Source organism: Eublepharis macularius, chromosome 17 (assembly GCF_028583425.1).
Source record: "Eublepharis macularius isolate TG4126 chromosome 17, MPM_Emac_v1.0, whole genome shotgun sequence".
NCBI classification, from domain to species: domain Eukaryota; kingdom Metazoa; phylum Chordata; class Lepidosauria; order Squamata; family Eublepharidae; genus Eublepharis; species Eublepharis macularius.
The window spans coordinates 8625752-8646780 of record NC_072806.1 but is presented as its reverse complement, the minus strand read 5'-3'; the positions used below and the strand labels follow the sequence as shown (position 1 = coordinate 8646780).

General features: G+C 40.7%; 1 protein-coding gene across 4 annotated transcripts in view; it reads right to left on the bottom strand.

The window, feature by feature from the left end:
- PRKCZ (protein kinase C zeta) overlaps positions 1-21029 on the bottom strand; it is a 97661-nt gene that overhangs the window by 37041 nt on the left and 39591 nt on the right. For all 4 annotated transcript variants that reach the window (XM_055001223.1, XM_055001221.1, XM_055001222.1 and 1 more), the window contains one exon: positions 1731-1816. In XM_055001223.1, coding sequence (XP_054857198.1) covers positions 1731-1816 — 86 coding nt within the window. The remainder of the gene's footprint in view (positions 1-1730; positions 1817-21029) is intronic.

Below are 21029 nucleotides of genomic sequence, written 5' to 3'. Positions count from 1 at the left end.
CCAAACACCTAACCGTATGATTGTTTTGGATACAGGGTATTATTTCATTAAAAGCAAATACCTTGAACAAGAATTGATACTGAAAAAACCCCTCAATATTTATGGGAGAATTTTTATAGTAGGATCTGGGAGTGAGAGCACTGTATTAAACAGAAGACACTTTTCAAAGATAAGCACCCATCCCACTCGAGCCTAGGCAACTACAGAGCACAAACAGATATTTTTTAATTGTTCCAAGGAGTATCTATGTTAGTATGTTGCAGGGAAAAAAAGAAATGGTGGTGGCAACTTCAAGGCTAATGAACGTTTTATTACAGTACGAGCATTTTTGTGGATTAGCATCCACTTAGTATATGAGGAAGCAGCCTTTAGTCCCCCCCCCCGCCCAAATTATACTGGAATAAATGTTTTTGTTATCATTAAGGTGCCACACAACTCCTGTTTATATATTTCCAAAAATATTTGCATTTTACACGATTATTTGGAACTAGGCCCGTTCATTGTCAAGAACAACCGTTAGGATGCCTAAGCTCTTAAAACTGTGTACAACACAAGCTTCATATTTTACACTTCTTGAAAATAAGCAGTCCTGATGACACCAAAATCACCCAAATCATTGCCTAATGCAAACTGTTAGTTGCTCCCTGATTTATTTTAATTAAGATGTGTTAGCGTACTACCAGCCTACAGAAATATAAGTCTTATATCATTTGTCTATACACACTGTAGAAACCCAACTAGAGTCCTACTGAATCAGGCTAACTAGTCCCTTGCCATGTTTGCCACAGAGGCTAATAAGAGGATTTCAGGAAGCCCACAAGCGGGGCAAAATCAGCATGGGATTACAAATGTGATTTACAGTTTAAAAAAATATTAATTAATCCCATTAATTACATATTAAGAAGTCTTAACCTAGAGGTAAACTGCATATAATTTTGTCATAAGACAAACGTCCCTTTACCCACAAAGCATAAATGGTTACGCTACTCTAAAAATTTTAAACAATCTTCAGTCTGACAGTCCACCATCAAAAGGATTTTATAAAACTTCAGAAATATAGGTTATAGAGAGAATACATGCTGCAGCATAATGGGCTGGGTTAAAGAAGGAGGGGTCTCTGGATTCTTTTGCTTTTATAGATGAAGTCAGATCCTTAGGCACTGCTGTGCCTTTAGCACATGCAGTAGTTTGCAACTCAGAAGATAAAAATATTTGTGTTGCAGTTAATTAGGTCATATCCATTTAACTCTTGGTTATTTTAAGAGAATTCTAAGCATCTTAACACTAATCCACATACACAATAGGGAGAAAAGGAAGCAGTGGAAGACAATAAACGTGCTGGGGCGTGTGTGTGTGTGTGTGTGTCTGTGTGGTTATATACACCAATGCACAGTGGCTGAAAAGGCAACATGAAAAGGATTTATCAGAAAACAAAAAACAAATACAAGTTCTGAAAAATTTCTCCTATATGGCTGCCTCTGTAAAAGATAATCCAAAGGCAATTTTTATTGACTGTTTCATTATATTTCATAAGCCAAGTGGAAACAAATTCTCTTAATTTTCAAAACAAAATCTCTTTAATTTTTTTCTTCCCTTCTAAACACAAGAAAAGCATCCACTGGGAAAAAATACTAAAAATCCGCCCCCCCCCCCCACACACACACCGTACACACACAAATATCCATCTCCCACCATCACTCCACCAGCTCTTTTTTAGCAACAGTACTCACTCTGTTAAAGCGCTTGGCTTGAAACAGATGCCCATTCACTCTGTACAGCTTCCTCCATCTTCTGGCTCCGCGACGGTAGATTGATTCTAAGAAGGAAATTAAAAAGGTGTAAAGCAGTAGCATAGTAATACCACATACACAGACACTCTACATTGAGCAAGTTGTGACTTAGAGCAAGCTTGCTTTCCTGAACATCCACGCACAGCTAAATATCGCTGGTAACAGAATCTGCTGTCAAAAAGCGTCTGGAGGATGTGCTTTTCCCCCCACTGCCTCTCCCTTTCCTCCATCTCCCCCCCCCCCCCTTTCCCTCCTCACATGATTATAATCTTGTTACAGTTCTGTGGCTGATCGCTGCTTCATGCTCAGGTGAGATGAAGATAGATAACTGGGTTAAAGAAACAGGTTCCTCTCTAACCCTCATCATGTCCCCTTCAGTGTGCCAGCTACAAAAGCAAACCTCAAAGATGCATATTAGTTTACAATGGCAGTTTAGGCAGGAATGCAAACAGTATAAATCTCTGCTTGGTTATGGTTCTCTCACTTTCTCCATCCTAGATGATGATGTCACCCAGTATCTTTTAAAAAAAAAAAATAAGGAAGCAACAATGCAAATGTATTTTCAATACAGTGTTTGTTGTTGTCTTTAACCTTTTTTAAAAAAAACAAACTGGAACATCAGTCACCTTAAGAAAATCAAGAGCAACCACAGAGATACACTCGCAGATTAGTTTGTTGCACCATGCATACTTCATTAGATAAAACTGGATTGATAAATCATAATTCATCCTCACAGTGGCTGCGAGGGAAGTCACAATTATTCAGACTTGAAAGAGTGGAAACCAAGTCTGACAGGTAGGGATTCACCAAAGGCCATTCAAATCTAAGCCAAGTCTACTTTATCACAACGGGGAAGGGAGATGTGGCTCAGGGAGTGAGGAAACACACACAGAAAGCCTCCTATATAATCCTCAGCATCTCCAGTTAGAGACCTCAGAGAGCAGGTGTCAGGAAAAGACTTTCTTCACCTGAGATCTGGAGTGCTCTTGCCAGTCGCAGCAAACCAACTGCCCTTGATGGACCAATGCTTTGATTCCTTATAAAAATGGAGTAAGAGCAAGACTGAGCAACTGGATACCCCAGGGCCAAAGACAAAAATTAAATCTTAAATTCACAGTCAACCCAGAAACAAAAGGAGTGGCAACAGAACTCACTTGCAGTTCACTGGGGTGGGGTGGGGGGTAATCAGTAGGGTTTGGCCCACAAATCCACATTTCTTTCCTAGAGAATGCCCCCTTCCAACAAAATTAGTTCTGACCACGGGACTTCCAGGAAGGACATTGGAGGATTTTAGACAAAAATTTAGTTGCTCTAGACTAGGCATTGAATCAAAACGTTGCAACAGTCCTAGAATTCACTACATATACACTTTGTATTTTGTATAATGCACAACACTGATTTTGGATTTTCAGAGCATTCTGCACATTCTTTCTTTTTATATGCTGGGAAGCCCCTCAAAGTATTCTGCCAAAACAAGCCACAATTACCAAGATGAGATTCGCAGCGACAGGGCTTATTTAGGATCAGAGTTACTCCAACCAAATGGATGTAATAAGACAACCTGAAGAATTTAACTCAATGGAAAGATAGCTTTGTGTGTGTGTGTGTGTGTGCGCGCGCGCTTTGAAAATTCACTAAAAGTTATTTCCACCATTAATGGAAGTGTTATTTTCACACTAGGAAAACTGACTATAATTTTCAAACAAATTTACTAGTATTAGCTATAAAACTATATAACTATAAAAATTAGGTTACAGCTAATCTGAAAGCAATTATTTCTCTTTAAAGGAAGAAAATCCTTAAGAAAAGTCATTAAACCAGGTTTTGATGATGGGGATGGGGAACCACACACAGAAGGACAGAATGAACAACTCCAAGGGATTTTTTTGAACACGCCAGCAACAAAATAATGGGCAAGAATGTACTATTGTTTATTATCATAAAACCCTAACAAAACTCTGGATACAGAGAACTGCTTTAAGCATTCAGATTTGTGAATTTTTCCTCAGACAGGAAACCAATCACCACCCAAGCCAGGTCAAACACTGACTGTCCAACGCACTTCAATTTGTCATACTGCAAGCTGCTCTTTGAAAAGTCTAGCTTGTCTATACTGCCTCAGGTCCATAGAAATAGCTGTATGATACAGTACTTTGGATCCTGCCTATGCTATTTTTACATAGGTGGCTTAAACAATAATACACCATCTTAGAGAAGCAGCATTTACTATGCTGCACTTCCTCTGAGGGCATGGAAAACTGTGCCAAAAGTCATTTAGTATTAGTAACTCCTACAGAGGTCTTATACAAAAGCCAAAACTGTACATACTATGAGACTTCTTTGAGAATCTCATACCCCCACCCCCCAAATGTATAACAACTCATTACTCCTTCAAATAAGGGACTCAATTTTCCACATACAAGGTCAGTAGCCCAGTCTGGCCTTCAGAAAATGAAGGTATTTTTTCGATGGTGGTGGGGAACCTTGAGTTTTTATTTCAGGGCTTATTATTAGAATGTTCATAAGGAATTTTAACAGTTTCTATGGCAACCGAATGTCCTAAAAGCATTCAAGGTCTGAGATAATGCATTTCAAAAACAAATTGTGAGGCACACGGTACCTGGAAATTCAGGGAAACAATTTCTAAAATTAAAATTGCAACCAAAATAGGCAGCTTGCAATAGACAAACAGCTCACAAGTTCTAACTTCTTTGGGTGAATGTGTTGAAGACTTGGGAGGATTTGTAGGAGGTCCTTTTCACGGCTTACAGTTCTAAAAGTCTCCAGCAAAATATAATTTTCTGAATTACGCAGGGTTTTTTTTTTTTTTAGTTCCACAGAACATAAATGATCACAGGTCAGTGGTTTATAACACATCACATCCTCAGACTACCTCATCATCTTTCCCCCAGCACTCCAAGTCTCTACAGGAGGTGGCTAAGCACCCTGAACTTACGAAGCTGCCTCCTCTCAAGCCAGGCTACCAGTCTACCTAAATTAGTACTGTCTGCCCTGACTGGTAGCAGCTCTCCAGAGACAAAGAAAAGTAAAGAAGATCCTTAAAGTGGAGATGCCACAGCATGGACCTTCTGCATACAAAGTGTGTGTTCTCTCTGAGCAACAGTGTCTCCTCAAAGAACCAAAAATCCAGAGTCTTGCAGAAAGCACGAGAGCTCTGATACACACATGTAGCCCTGCTGCCTACACAAGTTACCCCATGCTGCAGGAAATAGCTCTACAAATGTATGAAATATACGTCAAGTTCTCCAGTGAAGTATACCCAAGTATTTATTAATCTAAGCACTTTTTACACAGAAGATCTACCTGTGGCCTCACTGTGCTCAAATCATGCTGTATAAATGAGATTCCTAGACATAATAAATGACTGTGCAATGGAACAACTGGTCCAGAGCCAGCCAGAGCAGTAGTGATCTTGGATTTGAGACTGTTGCACCAACTGGGAATAGTGATGGGAATTTACCTCTAAAATTCAAAACAGTAACATTTGGTTTCAAAAGATGAAACTTTACAAAATGAGAGGACTCGTTAGAAGGAAGTTGAAAGGGAGACTGAAGAGAGTCAAATCTCTAGAGAATGCCTGCAAGCTAATTAAAGCACAGGTAGAATGCATTCCCAAGATTAGGAAAAGTAGTGACAAGTTTAAGAGAATGCCTGCATGATTGATGACTCAAGTAAAGGAAGCCAAAAAAAGGCAAAAGGGCTTTATCTAAGAAGTAGAAGGTCTGCTGCCAAAGAATTGAACAGATGGGATCACAGTGTCCGGCAAAAGAAGTGTAAGGTAAAAATTAGGCAAGTGAAAGGAGAATTTAAGGTATGAATTGATAAAAGCATCAAAAGAAACAATAATCATTTCTATAAATATATTTGGAGCAGAAAACTGGCCAGAGAGGCAACTGGACCTTTGGATGAATGAGGAATACAAAGATTGCTAAAGGAAGATGGGGAGATGGCAGAGAAACTAAATGAATTCTGTGCATTTGTGTTCATTGTGTAAAGTGTGTGGCATGTACCCAGGTGACAGTAACTATTGTCAGGAATGGGTCTGAAGAACTGAGTCAACTGAGGTGACAAGAGATGAAGTTCTAGGCACCAGTACCAATAAGTCTCCAGATACTGACGGCATACAGCTGAGAGTTCTTAAGGAACACAAATGAGAAACTTTTGAACTAATAATTAGTACATGTAACATTATTCTAGCTGGAACTGGAAGTTTTATTCACTTTCAAATATTGTGTTGTTGAATCATTTGGGTATTACTTTCAATTACCCATTATAGGATACTGCCTGAGGCAAAAGTAACATTTGAAGATGCCCCTATTACTCCACCTGGATTACCAATAGAATATCTGCAAGCTAAATGAAAAGAGGCATGCATACATAGGTTTTGCCTCTGACGCTCTCTTCAGAGTAAATGATGCCTTCATATTTGCTTAGATTCTTAAATAGCATCAAAAATGAACTCAGAACCAAATAAAGACACTTCTTTAAATACCCTTCAGGAGACACTGTCTCTTGAACCACCTAGCTATTCAGTGCCAGGAATAAAACATTAGCAAATAAAGTGAAGTACACACTTTCATAGCCCTTAAAATATGTGCAGATGTAAATACAGGCCTTAATTAATAAGCATGCAAAATATCAAAAGAAAAATTAAGGCAAGTTCTAATTTACTTAAAGTCAATACAGCTTTGAGAGCTAAGAAGGACACAGCTGAGCGACTGTTTCCTCCCAAATGTCAGAGCCTTAAAACATTTCCATAATTCTCCGCCTGCCCCAACAGCAGCTTAGACAGTGAAATTCACAACAGAAATGCCACTGCTCATAACAAAAAAATATCTTCAAGGGAAAGATTCTTGAACACAAATTTCTTCAAAATCAACAGTAAAAACAGAGTGAACAGAATTCTGGCATTGGTTAAGAAAGGCTGCCAGTTCAAAGGGCATAAACCAGCTTTGTGAAGCAGCAAGCCAAAGCAGAACAGTCTCAGTTCCCTGGAAAACATCTCCAGGGCTCCGGCCTGTAGGGAGCGGTCAGCCAGTTTCTTAGTTCCCCATCTGCTTTATGCTTAAACTTACGCTGTATTTTCTTTTTGTTTGGTATAACGTAACATAATAGTTGAGATGACAAACTACCATAAAAATCCATGCCTTGTTCACTGGCTGTCTGGAACACCATTTCCAAACCTGATGGAAGAACAGACAGCTAAGGACCTCAGCTGAAACTATGTGGTTCTGCATAACCGGTCAACGAGGTGCTGATTTAAAACTTCTATCAGGGCTCATTTAATTAAGGTGTGTCTAGATATAAACATTATTACCTATAGTCCAATCCTCAGTTAAAATAATTTTAACTCCCCCCCCCCATTTTTACTTCTCTATTATGACACTGAGGAATTCGACAAACTGTTCTAAATTCAACAATCCATTCAAGTCTGGACCTATTCTTCAGCATATTACGTAAAGCAGCAAGCAGGTGGGTCTACACACAGGTGAAAAAATAAAATGAACCACACTCAAACCAGTATCACCAGATCTTTGTACCATGCAAACCTGAACTGAATTTTGGATTCAAAATCAGTGTCCAGTTCCACCATTATGGGGTCCTACCATTTAACCATCAGGAGAGCCTTATAAGCTCATGAGCTTCTCCTCCCTTCAGCGGTGGGAAATACTCATTAAATGGATCAGGCCACTAAGCATGAGCTTCCTCCACCATGAGGACTGAAACCATGGCTTGTAGTGCATTTGCAAATCATACCATGGAGGCAATTTGTGGTTAGCAGGAACCACGCTTTATCAGGTTCAGCCATCATGACAAGCTACAGAGAAGGGAGAGGAGCAGGATTACCCCTGGGGCACTCCTAGTCACCTAATCAAGATGTGACATCTGAGGTTTTATGACTATGGACCATCAGACTGATGTAAGATATATACCAGATCGCACGCAACATTTCCAAGCCAGCAGGAGCTAGTGTGCCACTCTCCAGAAAATTCAACAGTTGCATCCTTGGATGTGAAAAAATGTTCAACAAACTATGGCCTAGAGCCCCTGAACCATAACACGGGCTAGGAAAAAAGTGCTAAATTCTGAAGTAGGAGTAACAGATGAGGTCTTAAGACACTGAACACATAATGAAGCACTTTAGAAATGGAATCTTTCTAGTGGCTTGTACATTAGCTGACCATCTGTAAAAACCTTAGAATTTCCTAATCCAAGCAGCCTGCACTTCAGCATGTTTTAGTATAGAAGCAATTTAGAAGTAGAATTCTCACTGTAAAAGTTACACCCCTGTTCCTTCTTCATAGGGTACACAACAGCTATTTTCACATAATGCTCCAATTAATTTTCTTCTAAGATCTTATTATTAAAAAGCAAAGCCACTCAGCACAACTGTTCAGTACTTACATGCAGTCTAGGAGTGAGCTGGTTAGGATTCACAAGAGAGAAAGAAAATTAAATTTGTTTAGGTTCTTAAGCAGCGCAGAAGGATTATCTAGTTGCGAAAGATAAGGAACCTGGGGTTTGAACCAGGAGACTAATGGTTTGATGCCAAGACGCATCCTGAGTGAACTACTCCAAACTGAGAACAGGTGTCTTCTGTGTCAGCCTTTGCAATTCCCAGCCAGTATGGTCTCTAAGAGCCTAGTTATTTGTTCTTGCCTAGTTAACAGAAGACTCCGTTTTTACACCTGTCTTAAGGAGCCTGGTTTAAATAGCCACCCACAGACCCAGCCTACCGCTAACAACATATTTATGTATATTAAATTATATTCGCTGCTGTGCAGGATTTTAGGGGTAGATATGAAAAAATCCTAAATGCTCAGAACTGAGTAAGTCTTCAGAAAATCTTAACTTTCATTTTGAAAAGCAAAAAATAACTTTCGGATCCTTCAAAACCACTGCAGCAGCAAAGGACCATAGGACAGTATGACCCAGCTTCAACCAGAATAAGAAGCCATGGGCTTCAAAGGATGGCGCCTGAATCTACTGGTCAAGCCACCTTTTAAAAAAAGCACAGGAAGGCTTCAGAGAAGATAGGAACGAAAAGAACAGCAACAGGGCAGGAGAAAGAACAGCATAAATATTAGGTTCAGAGAAGATTAAATGATGAGCTAGGCATGGCAAGATGAGAGGACTTCCAAAGGTCCAGGGAAAGAGATTCTCTCTCTTACACATTTATCCACGTCTTCTCAAAGGAGCTCTGAGCAGCAACTAAGCAATGCCGTGGAGCTGAAGGGGAACGACTGGGCAGAGCCTCTGGACTCGTTTGGTTCTATGAAACCCGGCTTGCACGCTCCGTCACAGAAGCCCTCTGGCTGACCTTGAGCCAGTCACTCTCTGTATGACCACCCTCACGGAGTTGTTCTTGTGATGATAGAATGGAAGAGGGGAGACTGATTATTAAAGGCACTTTTGGTCTCCACTAGGGAGAAAAGGGAGGTATAAATATCTAAATTTAAAAAACTGTTGCTCTCCCTAAGGATGGTCAAATACTAGGACCAGTTTGAAAGAAGAGTAAAGGTTAAAGCAAAACGACACTGGCAGGCTTGAAAAGGAACAACCAACTTCAGTTATTAGAAATTACGGAATAATCCAGGATAGATTAACTATTAGTTTTTTAATTATTTATTTATTTACGTCATTTATAGTCCGCCTTTCTCACTGAGACTCAAGGCAGATTACACAGTATAAGGTTAACACAATCAGTATCAAGTACATTTCAATACAGTACCATAAGGTAAACAGATACAAGTTTAAAAGACATAGCATTAGCAAGGATCCAAGACAGAGTAGAAAAAATACTGGAGCAAAACAATCAATTCTAGAACTAACATTAGACAACATGGAGCGCTGGTTGTACATAGGAGTGCATATTTAAAGCAGCAGGTAATATATAAGGCAAAAATAGTGATGAAGTCTATGATCCCCAACTCGTTAGTGAAGCATCTGAGACCCCATCCCTACAATACAGCCCTCCCATTTGAGTACAAGATCTTACTACAAGCAACTACAAGCAACAAATGCAGTTACCAGCACATCAGCCTACAAAACCAATGCAGCATCCATCTTCTGAAGGTTTAAACAATCTTGGTTTCTTATTTTTAAGGAAGGTAGAACTTACTCCTCTTCACAATACATTTCTTTGTTTGTAAAAGTAAGCATGCACAAACTCTTGAACATTTGCTTAACCACAATAATTCTACAAAGAACTTGGCACCAAAGTCCCCCAAAGTCCATGGTTTAACCCTTAAACAAGTGAGAAAAATGATAGTCAAAGTATTAAAAGTGAACACACTAACACAAAACAAATTTGATTTTGTCCTTTGACAACAAAGAGCCAGTCATCTCCTCTCCGGGCCCGATGAAAACTTGTCATGTCCCCTTCCTTCCCTTAAATCCCACAGAATCTCATAAACCATGAATGGAAAAACAGATTTCTTTTCCTGATATGGCAAATATAGACCGTATCTCAGCTTGCAGGCCAAGCCACTCTGTGACATTCAGGAAGCATTCTTGGTCTCCTCATACAAAAGAGCCTGGGCTCTCCAGAGGACGTCCAGATAAAACACTGGCATCTACCTTGCCACTCTATGCTTGGAATATAGCTTTACTCTATTAGTTTCTGCTCCTGTAACCCCTTCCAACCCCCCAACCCCCCAGAAGGATCATTCCCAGGATAACAGAACTCACATGGAGGAAAAACCATGCCGGGGGAGGGGGGGAGGAGTTAAGACCAAGGAGGCAAAGCCACTCCCACCTTTTCCACCAGTGCAGATTTGTTGAGGAGAGTGGTCAATTTCATATCCTTGCCCCTCTTCACTCTAGCCCACACACTGCTCCTCTGCACTGATCCTGCAACCCTGGAAAGATCTTTCCAAGGGTAGGAAGAGGCTGCAGGAGCTGAGAGGAATGAGAGAAAAGCTCCAAGCATGGATGACTGAATACACACCACTATCTTTAAGGAAATGGTCTGCATAGTGATGTTTGATATTTCCTTTAAATTTTAACCCCCCCCCCCAAAAAAACAGGAGTGCACTGTGCACACACCCATCAACAAAGCACCTGATTGATATTTTAGCAAACGAAAATGTTCAGTTATCATAAAACTGCTCAGTGATGGTAAAGGAAATTAAGAGCTTCAAGAAAAAATGTTAAGACTGTACAGCACCAATGCCGAGTTTAGAAAAAAACATAGTTCTATGGCTCAGATCTTCACGGAAATCCTGCCATCTACCCTGGAAGAAAGCTTTCTTGCTTGATTCTCAGTGTGTATGGACAAGCAGTGATAAGCCAAAGAACTCCAGTTCAGCCAGAAGAGCTAGTAGCTGTTAGATTATGAATTCTCTTTGAGAGCATTTGTCAACAAGCCCACTATAATTATTTGGATAGTTTTCCAGTGACATTATTTCAGACAAATAATCTCCAAAACAGAAACTGTTTTAACATGATGAAGCACTACAGATGCTTTTACACAATGGAAAAGTCATTAGCTTTAACCATCTTCTCTGAGCAATTCCTCCCCCTCCTGGCAAGATCAAAAACTGTAGGTGAATTGTCCCAACTTCTCCAAACAAGCAACGACATGAAATTTCACATCCTGTCCTAGAAAATTTGCAGATCCTCTCTTCCCCCATTATATCATTTGGATATGGGGAAAGGGTTTGCAGCTCAGTCCAAGAGCGCACACTTTGTGTCCTCAGCAGGGCCACGGTTTAATTCCCAGCATCTCAAGCTAAATCGTCTCAGACAGCAGATGTTGGGAAAGGGACTTTCACTACCCAAGTCTGCAGCCAGCTACAATACTCAGATGCATGGGCCAGCTCCATACGTTTATAAATATGCAGGTCAACCTTAGTTTTGCATCACCATGCCACAATCTTCTATAAGGACAGAGATCAACACTGGACAATAACAATGCACCAAGTGTTCTTCAAAACATACTAAAACATGGGCTTTATTGAGATGTAACAAAGTGTGGTTTGTTATGATTAGAATAAGCCTACAGACCCTCAGAATTGTATGTTTCCCCATGTAAGCAATTTAGATTTAAGACTTCCGGGTTCCTGACGTCCAAATCAGAGGAAACAAAATAGGTTCTCTTGCCAAGGCAGAACTCAACTATAACACAGAATTTTGTTCACTGGATGGATTTTACCCTCTTTCCATCCAGATTGGCTCTGAAAACAGTGCAATTTCAAAAATTAACATCTCTGGGTTGTAGAAATAGTTGCTGAGATGTCTAACACATCTCAGCAACTGCACACAATAAAAGAAACTACACAAAAAACTTCTGTGGGACTTCACAGAAGACTGAAAAGTTGGGACTGTTGGTTGGTAGTGGTGATAATGGGCAAGGAGTTTCCTCATTGCTAGTCACTCACCCTTACCTCTGCTTCCTAGCTGCTGGTCATTTCAATAGCTGAGCCATCAAGTGTGGCCCAGGTAGAATAACCTGAACAGCATTAGGTGATCTTTCCTGGAACAGACTAAGTAGCTGCTAAAGCCTGGCAAAACACCAAGAAGCTGGGACTGTTAGTTAGCAGAAGGAGTGCAAACAGTTGTTCATTTCAGTCGATTCAGACACCAGGATGAACTGTGGCTGGCTAGACCCACAAAACCTCAACAACCAAGCTGCCGGCAAGGGAAGGAGTAAAGCACAAACCTGGAAACTTCCAAGTCTCATTCCCAGAAAGACAAATACTGGATTGAAGGAAATGGCTGGATACAGCCTAAGTATGAGAAAAGGACTAGCCATAACGAAGGGCAGGATCCAAAGAGTAAAGCTCACCCAAGCAACTGCACAGGGATTTTAAATGTTTTTTTCTATATATGGCACCATTATGCAGTACCGTCAATTACTTAAAAAAGCTTTCTTCAGCTTTGCCCCAAGTCTTGCCATTCAACATGGGGCTGTTTGATTAGTAAGTTCAAATCCCTACTTAATGGCACTCAACCCACCACTGGATTCTTTGAGATAGCCAGTATCTTAAACTGAGGTGTAAGAAGCAAAGAGAAGACAACATGTTAAGTAGTCCAATCTATACAAAATAAATAAACCAAGTATATGATAAAAGATCATTTTACCCCCAGAGTTATTAGCTCTCTACATTTTGTTCTGAGAATGCTACTCTGTTTGCAAATTAAAAACTTGCGGGACGGGGGGGGGGGGGATGCAGCACATTAGTGTAGTAAATAGCAAGCAAGATGGACGCTTATTCATTATTGCTTAGCTTGCAAAAAGTAGTGAGTGAAGTACATCAGTATGTTAATAAAGCTATTCTGTATAATTATCACAAATCACAAAAAGTTGCTAAATAGAACGACTATAATGCTAGCTTATATAGTATGGGACAGAAGAAAAATGGTCACTGTGGGAATGCTCATTCCCTTCTGCAATGCAAGAGTTGGCTTCCCTGTTAGTAAAACAAATTATGTAAGAGGTCTGCCAGCTGTACACTTTGAGAATGCCCTTTTTGCTCCAAAAAGAGTGTTTTGCTAAAAAACAACAAGTGAGCATTCTTTGCAAATGCTTGTGGCCTGTGCAAAAGAAATGACTATTATCATTTCTACACAAAAGGGGGACTACATATTGCTCAGAGAGAGATCAAACAATTTGTGTGTAAAGAGGCAACTATGTACCATTTCAAGCACACTTACAATTTGAAATCAGGTAAAATGAAATCATCCAACATCATTCGTGGCATCTGCCTACCAAATCCAAAACTGAAGATGCTGATGTTCAGACAGCATGTGACAGAGTATATCTGATCTTATCAGAATTGCATTTGAACTAGAGTTTTAATGTTCTCTTTAAGGTTGCAAGGAGGGTATGGATGGAGGTTTGGTGGGAAGAGTTTGAGTCACCAATCCACAGTGATGAGAAAATAAGGAGCAGATGTTTTTCCCACTCTCAGAAGGAACCTTGCTTGACAGTAGCTCACTGAGGTATAACACAGAAGAAGAAGGAGCAAACACTAGCAAAAATTCGCAAAGAAATCCTGCCTTCATCTCTCCTGGACAGAGCCTTCGATGGGACAGAATTGCCTGTGTATTCAGAAAAAGGGTTATGAAATGTCAGGAAGAGAAATTAATAGAGCAGCAACACACTCTGAAGATCTTCTAAGCCTTTTTAAAAGGGCCCAATGGTTCAGGGGCCATTTTAGTAAATGTCTTCCCCTCTCCCCACTTCTAACTCAATGCCTGCCATCTCCACCCATCATCATCATCAATTTATATACCACCTTTCAGGACAACTTAACACCCACGCGGAGCAGTTTACAAAGTATGTTATTATTATCCTCATGACAGTCACCCTATGAGGTGGGTGGGGCTGAGAGAGCTCCAAGAAACTGTGACTGACCCAAGGTCACCCAGCTGACTTCAACTGGAGGAGTGGGGAATCAAACCCGCTCTCCAGATTAGAGTCCTGCTGCTCTTAAGCCCTACACCAAACTAGCTCTCATTGATTGGACAAGAGGAGGAGAAAGCGATAGATGCAGGTACACAGGTCTCTCACATGTGGGCCCCATGACTAATCATTACCCCACCTCTTAGAGAAGTCAGCTCAGCAAGGAAAAATACAACTTAATCCTCCTCACCACCAAGAGAGGGCATCAAACCAGAAACTTCCAAACAAGCCTTAAGATTGCAATTGTGCCGATTTCCATGGGAATAACATCCCACTGAGATCACTGCACCTTATTTTCAAGTAGCCTGATCCTGAAAGCCCACACATTTTCTTCAGAACGACTGCTTTATGCACACCCAATCTTATTTGCAAACTCACAGATGAATTAAGATCTCTTTAATCAAATGACAACCATACTCATTACAGGCAAGAACAGCTATCCCTATACTGCAATGTGCGGTCACCGTCTCCTGGCAAGTCTAAGTATCTTTTCACAGCAATTCCTACCCCCAGCTGCCACTCTTTGTCACGTTCCCTTTCCTCTGTGGCAGCAATCCACCCACCACCAATTACTAGTAGTTACTGACAAAAAGGCTGCTAGAAGTTTCACAGCCAATCTCTATCTTGCCAAATCTGCATCCGTCCAAACTTGCACTCAAATCACATACCCCAAGCACTCCTTGGCTTGTCACAGTCTTCCTTTGGACCACTGCACACTCCTCTCCATTTGCTGTGGAGTGCCTTAACCTTTATGTGGGAGACTGATGCAGAATGTATGAGTGGAAATACATTCATACATTCTAAACAGTACACCCACCAACCCAACTGTAAGGGTGAATAAGCCATTTCGTTAACTCTTTCACAAATCCAACAGAACCAGTTAATTACTGTCAAATCCCAGCAGCATCCCATTAAATACTGAAACAAAAGAAAGCCTTTCAAGGGCTCCTGACACCATTCAACACACTGACACTTCAAAATGTCTTCTAAAAACGTGACATTCTTTAATCAAACAGCTTGCTCCCTCTGCCAGTGACTTTGCGAACAAATGGGCTATTCATCACACATGTTTGTCAGAACACACCACATACAATCTTGTATTACTGCACTCTAAATGTACCTTGGGATGCTGTTTAAATTAAACATTAGAGATTAAAGCTTCACTCTAGCTTTAAATGTGCTCATAGGGTAAAAGAATAATGCCTTGCTTGTACATCAAGAATAAAGGGGGGCATTTTTCAAAATCTGGAACTGAATCAGATTAGGGCCCTTATTCAAACTAGCACAGAGTCAAGATGTATGTGCAGATGCATGGAGGGTAGCCAGCACTGTAGAAACATTTTAGCCACACATAATCCCATATGGTGTGCTCCTTTGCTGGAGCTTATTCATATAGTTTTATAATAAAATTTGATTTATATACTGCCTTGCAGAACAACTTAAGGCCCACTCAGAGCAGTTTACAAAGTATGTGGTTATTATCCTCACAACAATCACCCTGTGAGGTGGGTAGGGCTGAGAGAGCTCCAAGAAGCTGTGACTGACCCAAGGTCACCCAGCTGTCTTCAAGTGGAGAAGTGAGGAATCAAACCCGATTCTCCAGATTAGCGTTTCTGCCGCTCTTAACCACTACACTAAACTGGCTCTTTATGAAAGGGTACAAACAATCCAGAAGCAGGCAGAAGCAAGGGACAGTCAGAAGGAAAGCACCACTGCCAGTTAAGACCACCAGTCTGACATTGCTTTGATCCAATCTTGTCACACACAGTTGCTTAATTGTGACAGGAGAAGGGCAGGGATTGCATTTAAAACACCATCTACACTCTGCTCCAACTTTTCATGTGAAAATTATGCAGGACTAATGCTGGATTGTGGTTAGTGTCTCCTGTACAAAGCAACAATATGGAGTCACCCTTCCAAAGATGCCTTCTATTTCAATCTGCCAGTGGCCTGAGGCCTTTGGAAGCGGTGGGAGAAACAGCAGAGGGGAAACGTGCTGGTCACGGTAGAGCCAGCAGTTACAATGAGCACCGGAAAACAAACAAAATAATAGGTGGCAGGAGCTTTTCATAGGCTGTTTTACCCTCCTCTGCCAATGGCAACCTTTCATTTTGAAAATATCTGCTCAAATTTCCTACATAAATCTGAGCAGTTAAATGTGAACATCTGGAGGTGCTATAAATTAACTTGTATTTCAGAGGCTGTGCGAGACTAAATCTTGCTTATACCATCATCATTTGATACACACACACACACACACACACAAAGTACAATGAAAAGATGCAGTTAAGAGGGAAAGGGGGGAAGCATACATACTGATTAGTGACTACTATTGAAAAGAGAAAGTCATACATTCATCTAAGGTTGTCCCAAAACCTAGTCATGACTTTGTGCAGCTACAGAGCCCCTGGATTTGGCCATTAATCCAATTCAGAGTAGAATTATGTCTGAATCTGGTAAAGGCTGGACTTGATCCTTTGTTTCTCTAAAAGTCTGTAAGATCTGAAATTCCCCCGCTGCTCCTACTACCCCGTCTGTGTTTTAAATGCCCTCTTTTAATCAAGCAAACAAACTATTGACCTGGAGCAGACAACCAGCTTAAAACACCACTACTTTAACAGCCTCCTTAAAGAGGCCCGAACAAGCCACATCTAAAACAAACTAACATACCCACCCACAAATCCTCCTAAACAACAGTTCACTTGTGAGGCTTCTACTGTGAGGCTACTATGTAAGGACATTTAGCAGAAGGCTGGGACTGATCAATTGTTACTTTCGTTCTTAAACGTCCTTCTTCAGAACCAGCAATCGGCCACAGAATGAGAAGCCACAAAGAGCTTGCTTCCCCCTCCCTGTCAGAAAGAACTCTACTCCAACTGCCAGTTGCTCTGCGACGGCTGAAGACAAGGAAAATGCCTCTGTCATTGGCCACAAGAATAAGGGCCACAGGACAGTTCCACTACTTTCATCCAAGCAAGACTAACAGGGAGTGGGGGACACACAGCCTGACCCAATTCAAAACACATTCCATCAAACTCATCTCCTTCTCCTGTAGTTTCTCTCCAACTTGCTTCTCCGGCACACCTTGTCTTTTTAGTTTCAAAACGTCAGGACAGAGATTGTCTAGCATTGAAGAAACAGGATAAAAATATAACAAAATAACAAACTGGTAACCTTAATAGGCCTTTGCATCCCAATTCGGGTTCTGCAAGACAATTTATAATGTTAGTTCTGTCCCAAGACACAGTTTGAATTAGTCTGCAGTTCAGGTTCAGTCTGACTCCTTCCAATGTATACCTCCTTTCTCCGGACCAGCCATAAATTGGATTGACTTTTTGGTTTGAATTGGCTTGCCAGTACTAACAATGGGCGGGGGGACTCTACCACTTATGTAGAAACTGAGAGGATACCTGTTATGTCACATTTTGCATACAAATAAGTCCGGAACATGACTGCCTGTGAGAATCAAAATCTTTAGCATTTCAAATTAGGCATAATATTCTTATGCAACTGCCACTGAATTGTAAGATCCCATATATGTACACTGCAAAGGAATTCCCCAGATGTCATTCCTCTGGGCTGAACAAGTCTAAATTATGAGTGTGCAGTAATGGTTATTGTATTACTGCTTGGTGCCCTGAGTTCTATGGCAAAGCGAGCTTGCTAAATAAAAGTTATTACAGTGCACTTAGTTCAAGCAGGAGAAGTCATAAGAATGTATTTCAAGTGAATCGTGAACAGACATTGCGTTGTGCAAACACAATGGAGGCTCACCTGCACAGAACAAGTAGAAAGTTGCCCAGAGATGTGGCATACACAGGTGGCAGCCAATATCTAGAAATGTTTTTTCTTGCTCTCAGATCTTGTTGATTGAGATGCAGAGTCTTAGATAAGATTTTCTTAATTATGGTCACAACCATACACCCACAGAAGTCAGTGAAAAGCAGGTTCAGTGGACATCAGTGCATCCTCCTGCAAAAGCCTCCATTATAACAGAAAATAAGGCCCCGGCACAAAGTATGAAGAGGCCTGAGCTGTACCCAATCCAGAATCTAGATTAACTCCTTAGCCATTTGATGGAAGGGTCTTTCTCTCCCCCATCTGTAATCTCTCCCCCAGGAACATGGCGCCCTTATCACCAAGCTGAGATGCCAACGTGCAAGTAAATTTATGTAACTGAAATGACAGCTATAAATGCCTAAGCAGTTTGATGCCTCTCTCCTGCTCCTTAAATGTCTGCAACACACACAGAGCAGCTATAGATCAAATCAGATACCTACCAGATGCATAAAAAGGACAAAAAAAAAACCCTCCTCCACAAGCTTCAGAGAGGAGCTCTGGTGTGAACACATCCAAAAAATCCATCATTGATATTTCAGGCACATTCCTTCAATACTAACAGAAACAATCTATATCCATATATATAGGCTGCCATAATGCAGTAAGAATGATTTCCGGTGTAAATAGCTACAGAACAATCCCCATTCTCTTGTCAGTGTAATCTTGACTTTTAGAACACTACAATTATGCAAACAGGCTGATGTATGTAAGAATGGGAAGCAGCTTGACTGATGAAGCTGTGGAACCCATACTGTTGAGCAGATCAAAAATAATTTATATTTCCAATCACTTGGGGTAACAGGAGCTGCAAAGTACTAACTGCTGCATTAAACAGATGTGCTAAGTCAAACAATCACTACAGAAAGGAAACTGGTAAGCAGATAATTCTCTAAGAAAAATATAAAAAGGAAAGAGGTAACTTAGAAGTCAGCTGCTCCTATACAGTGATTTAAAACTGTTCACCACACAGACACACACAAGCACTGAAAAGCAATCAAGAGCAATGTAAAGCTTGACCTTGACTTTATCTTCTACCCCCGCCCCCCCATGCCATGCTCAACTGAATTTCTCCTTTGTTCTCAGCTTCTTCTTTGCCAAGCAAGCCCAATGCTGGTACAATTTTATGCAGGACAGATTTCTATTCCCAGAGCTCAGTTCTTATTATCTGTGCCCCCCCCCAACCAATCAGAATTGCAAATGGAAGGGAAGCACAGTGTTGACATTTCTAAAACTTCAGTTGTTGTTATTTTTACAATGGTTTCTAAATATCCAGGAATGTAAATAATAGGCCATATCAAAAGCTGTACAGAATATATGGACACAAATTAAGAAAATTCTAGATTTAGTAGAAAAGAAATCTCAATCCTCTTTCACAAGATTGGCTTTTTTGCAGATCACTGAAGGATGAGAGGTCTAAACAGTAGTAAGATGCCATTTTATAAGCCTTTGCATGTCCAATAGCACCCAGAAAGCACACAAAGGTTGTCTATTCACGATAGAAATCATGAAACACTAAAAAGAAGGGCCTACGATACAGGTAAGGTTGCTAACCTCCAACTGGTGGAATAGCAGCAGCACAAAGGGAAACCCCAGATAGTCAAGCTAAGCAACCATACAAGTCCGGGAATACATATAGTTTAGAAGCAATAAATAAGTATCAAAAGTTTTATATATTTGTGCAAAATAAAAAGTGCAAAGTGCAAGTGAATATTCAATAAATATGAAGGTTATAAATACAAACAATTAAACAATAAAAATTTTTTATTCCAGTCCAAGTAATTCGTGCCCTGGATGAAGTACAAGATACGAAACGGGAATGTTTAATATGCACGCATAAGCCCGTCAGCACACCCACTTTTATCCACCTTTGGACTGGAAGTCACCTTAATGTTCTCCATTCCCATGCCCGTGGAACTCATTGAGACATGAACTGATGAGAAATGAATACAGGACTCGGACAGACTTTAGATAAATAGATTTATTTAATCGTTTGTATTTATAACCTTCATATTTATTGAATATTCACTTGCACTTTGCACTTTGTATTTTGCACAAATATATAAAATTTTTGATACTTATTTATTGCTTCTAAACTATATGTATTCCCGGACTTGTATGGTTGCCTAACCTCCAACTGGTAGCTGGAGTTCTCCCCAAATTACAACTGATATTCAGACAACGGAGATCAGTGACCCCGGAGAAAAGGGCTGCTTTGGAGTCCGGACTCCATGGCATTATATCTTGCTTAGGTGTCTCCCCCTCCCCTCCCCAAGCTCCAGGAATTTCCCAACCCAGAGTAGCTGCAATAGAACCCTGTGTGGACTCTTAAGCACTGATGTTATGTAGTCTTATTGAAACATGGTGTTCTGTATTATCTGAAGCAGCTCAGCCTTTAAAGTCTCAGATACTGCATGTAGTCAGGGTGAAATCCAAAGCAAGATACAACCTAACCCTTATCTGGCCCCAAGATCACAAATGGAGTGGATCTTGCATAATAAACCAGCCTAAGCCACCCTACCCAGCTATAGCCCTAACCTCAGTAGCCCAGGAAAACCCAATCTCATCAGATCTCAGCAGCTCAGCAGGGTTGGCCTTGGCTTGTAATTGGATGAGAGACTTCCAAAGATGACCAAGGCCACTATGCAGAGGCAGGCAATGGCAAACAACCACCTTTCTTAGTCTCTTGCCTTGAAAACCGTAGCAGGGGTTACCATATGTCTGCTATGACTTGAAGGCACTTCTCACCACCACCCAGCTATAAATCTTACATTTTGATTTTCCTAAATATTAATGTCTAGCAACCAGGTAGAGGCTTCATGAAAAGCAGCTATGTAATTCTAAACCCTTGACTGTACGATGGCTAGAAAGTGAAATCAGAACGTGGCCAAGAGTTCTTAATTTGGGTCACAACACTAGAACAATATATTCGCCCAGAATAGCTTAGGCAGACTAACACGTGTTTTAAGACT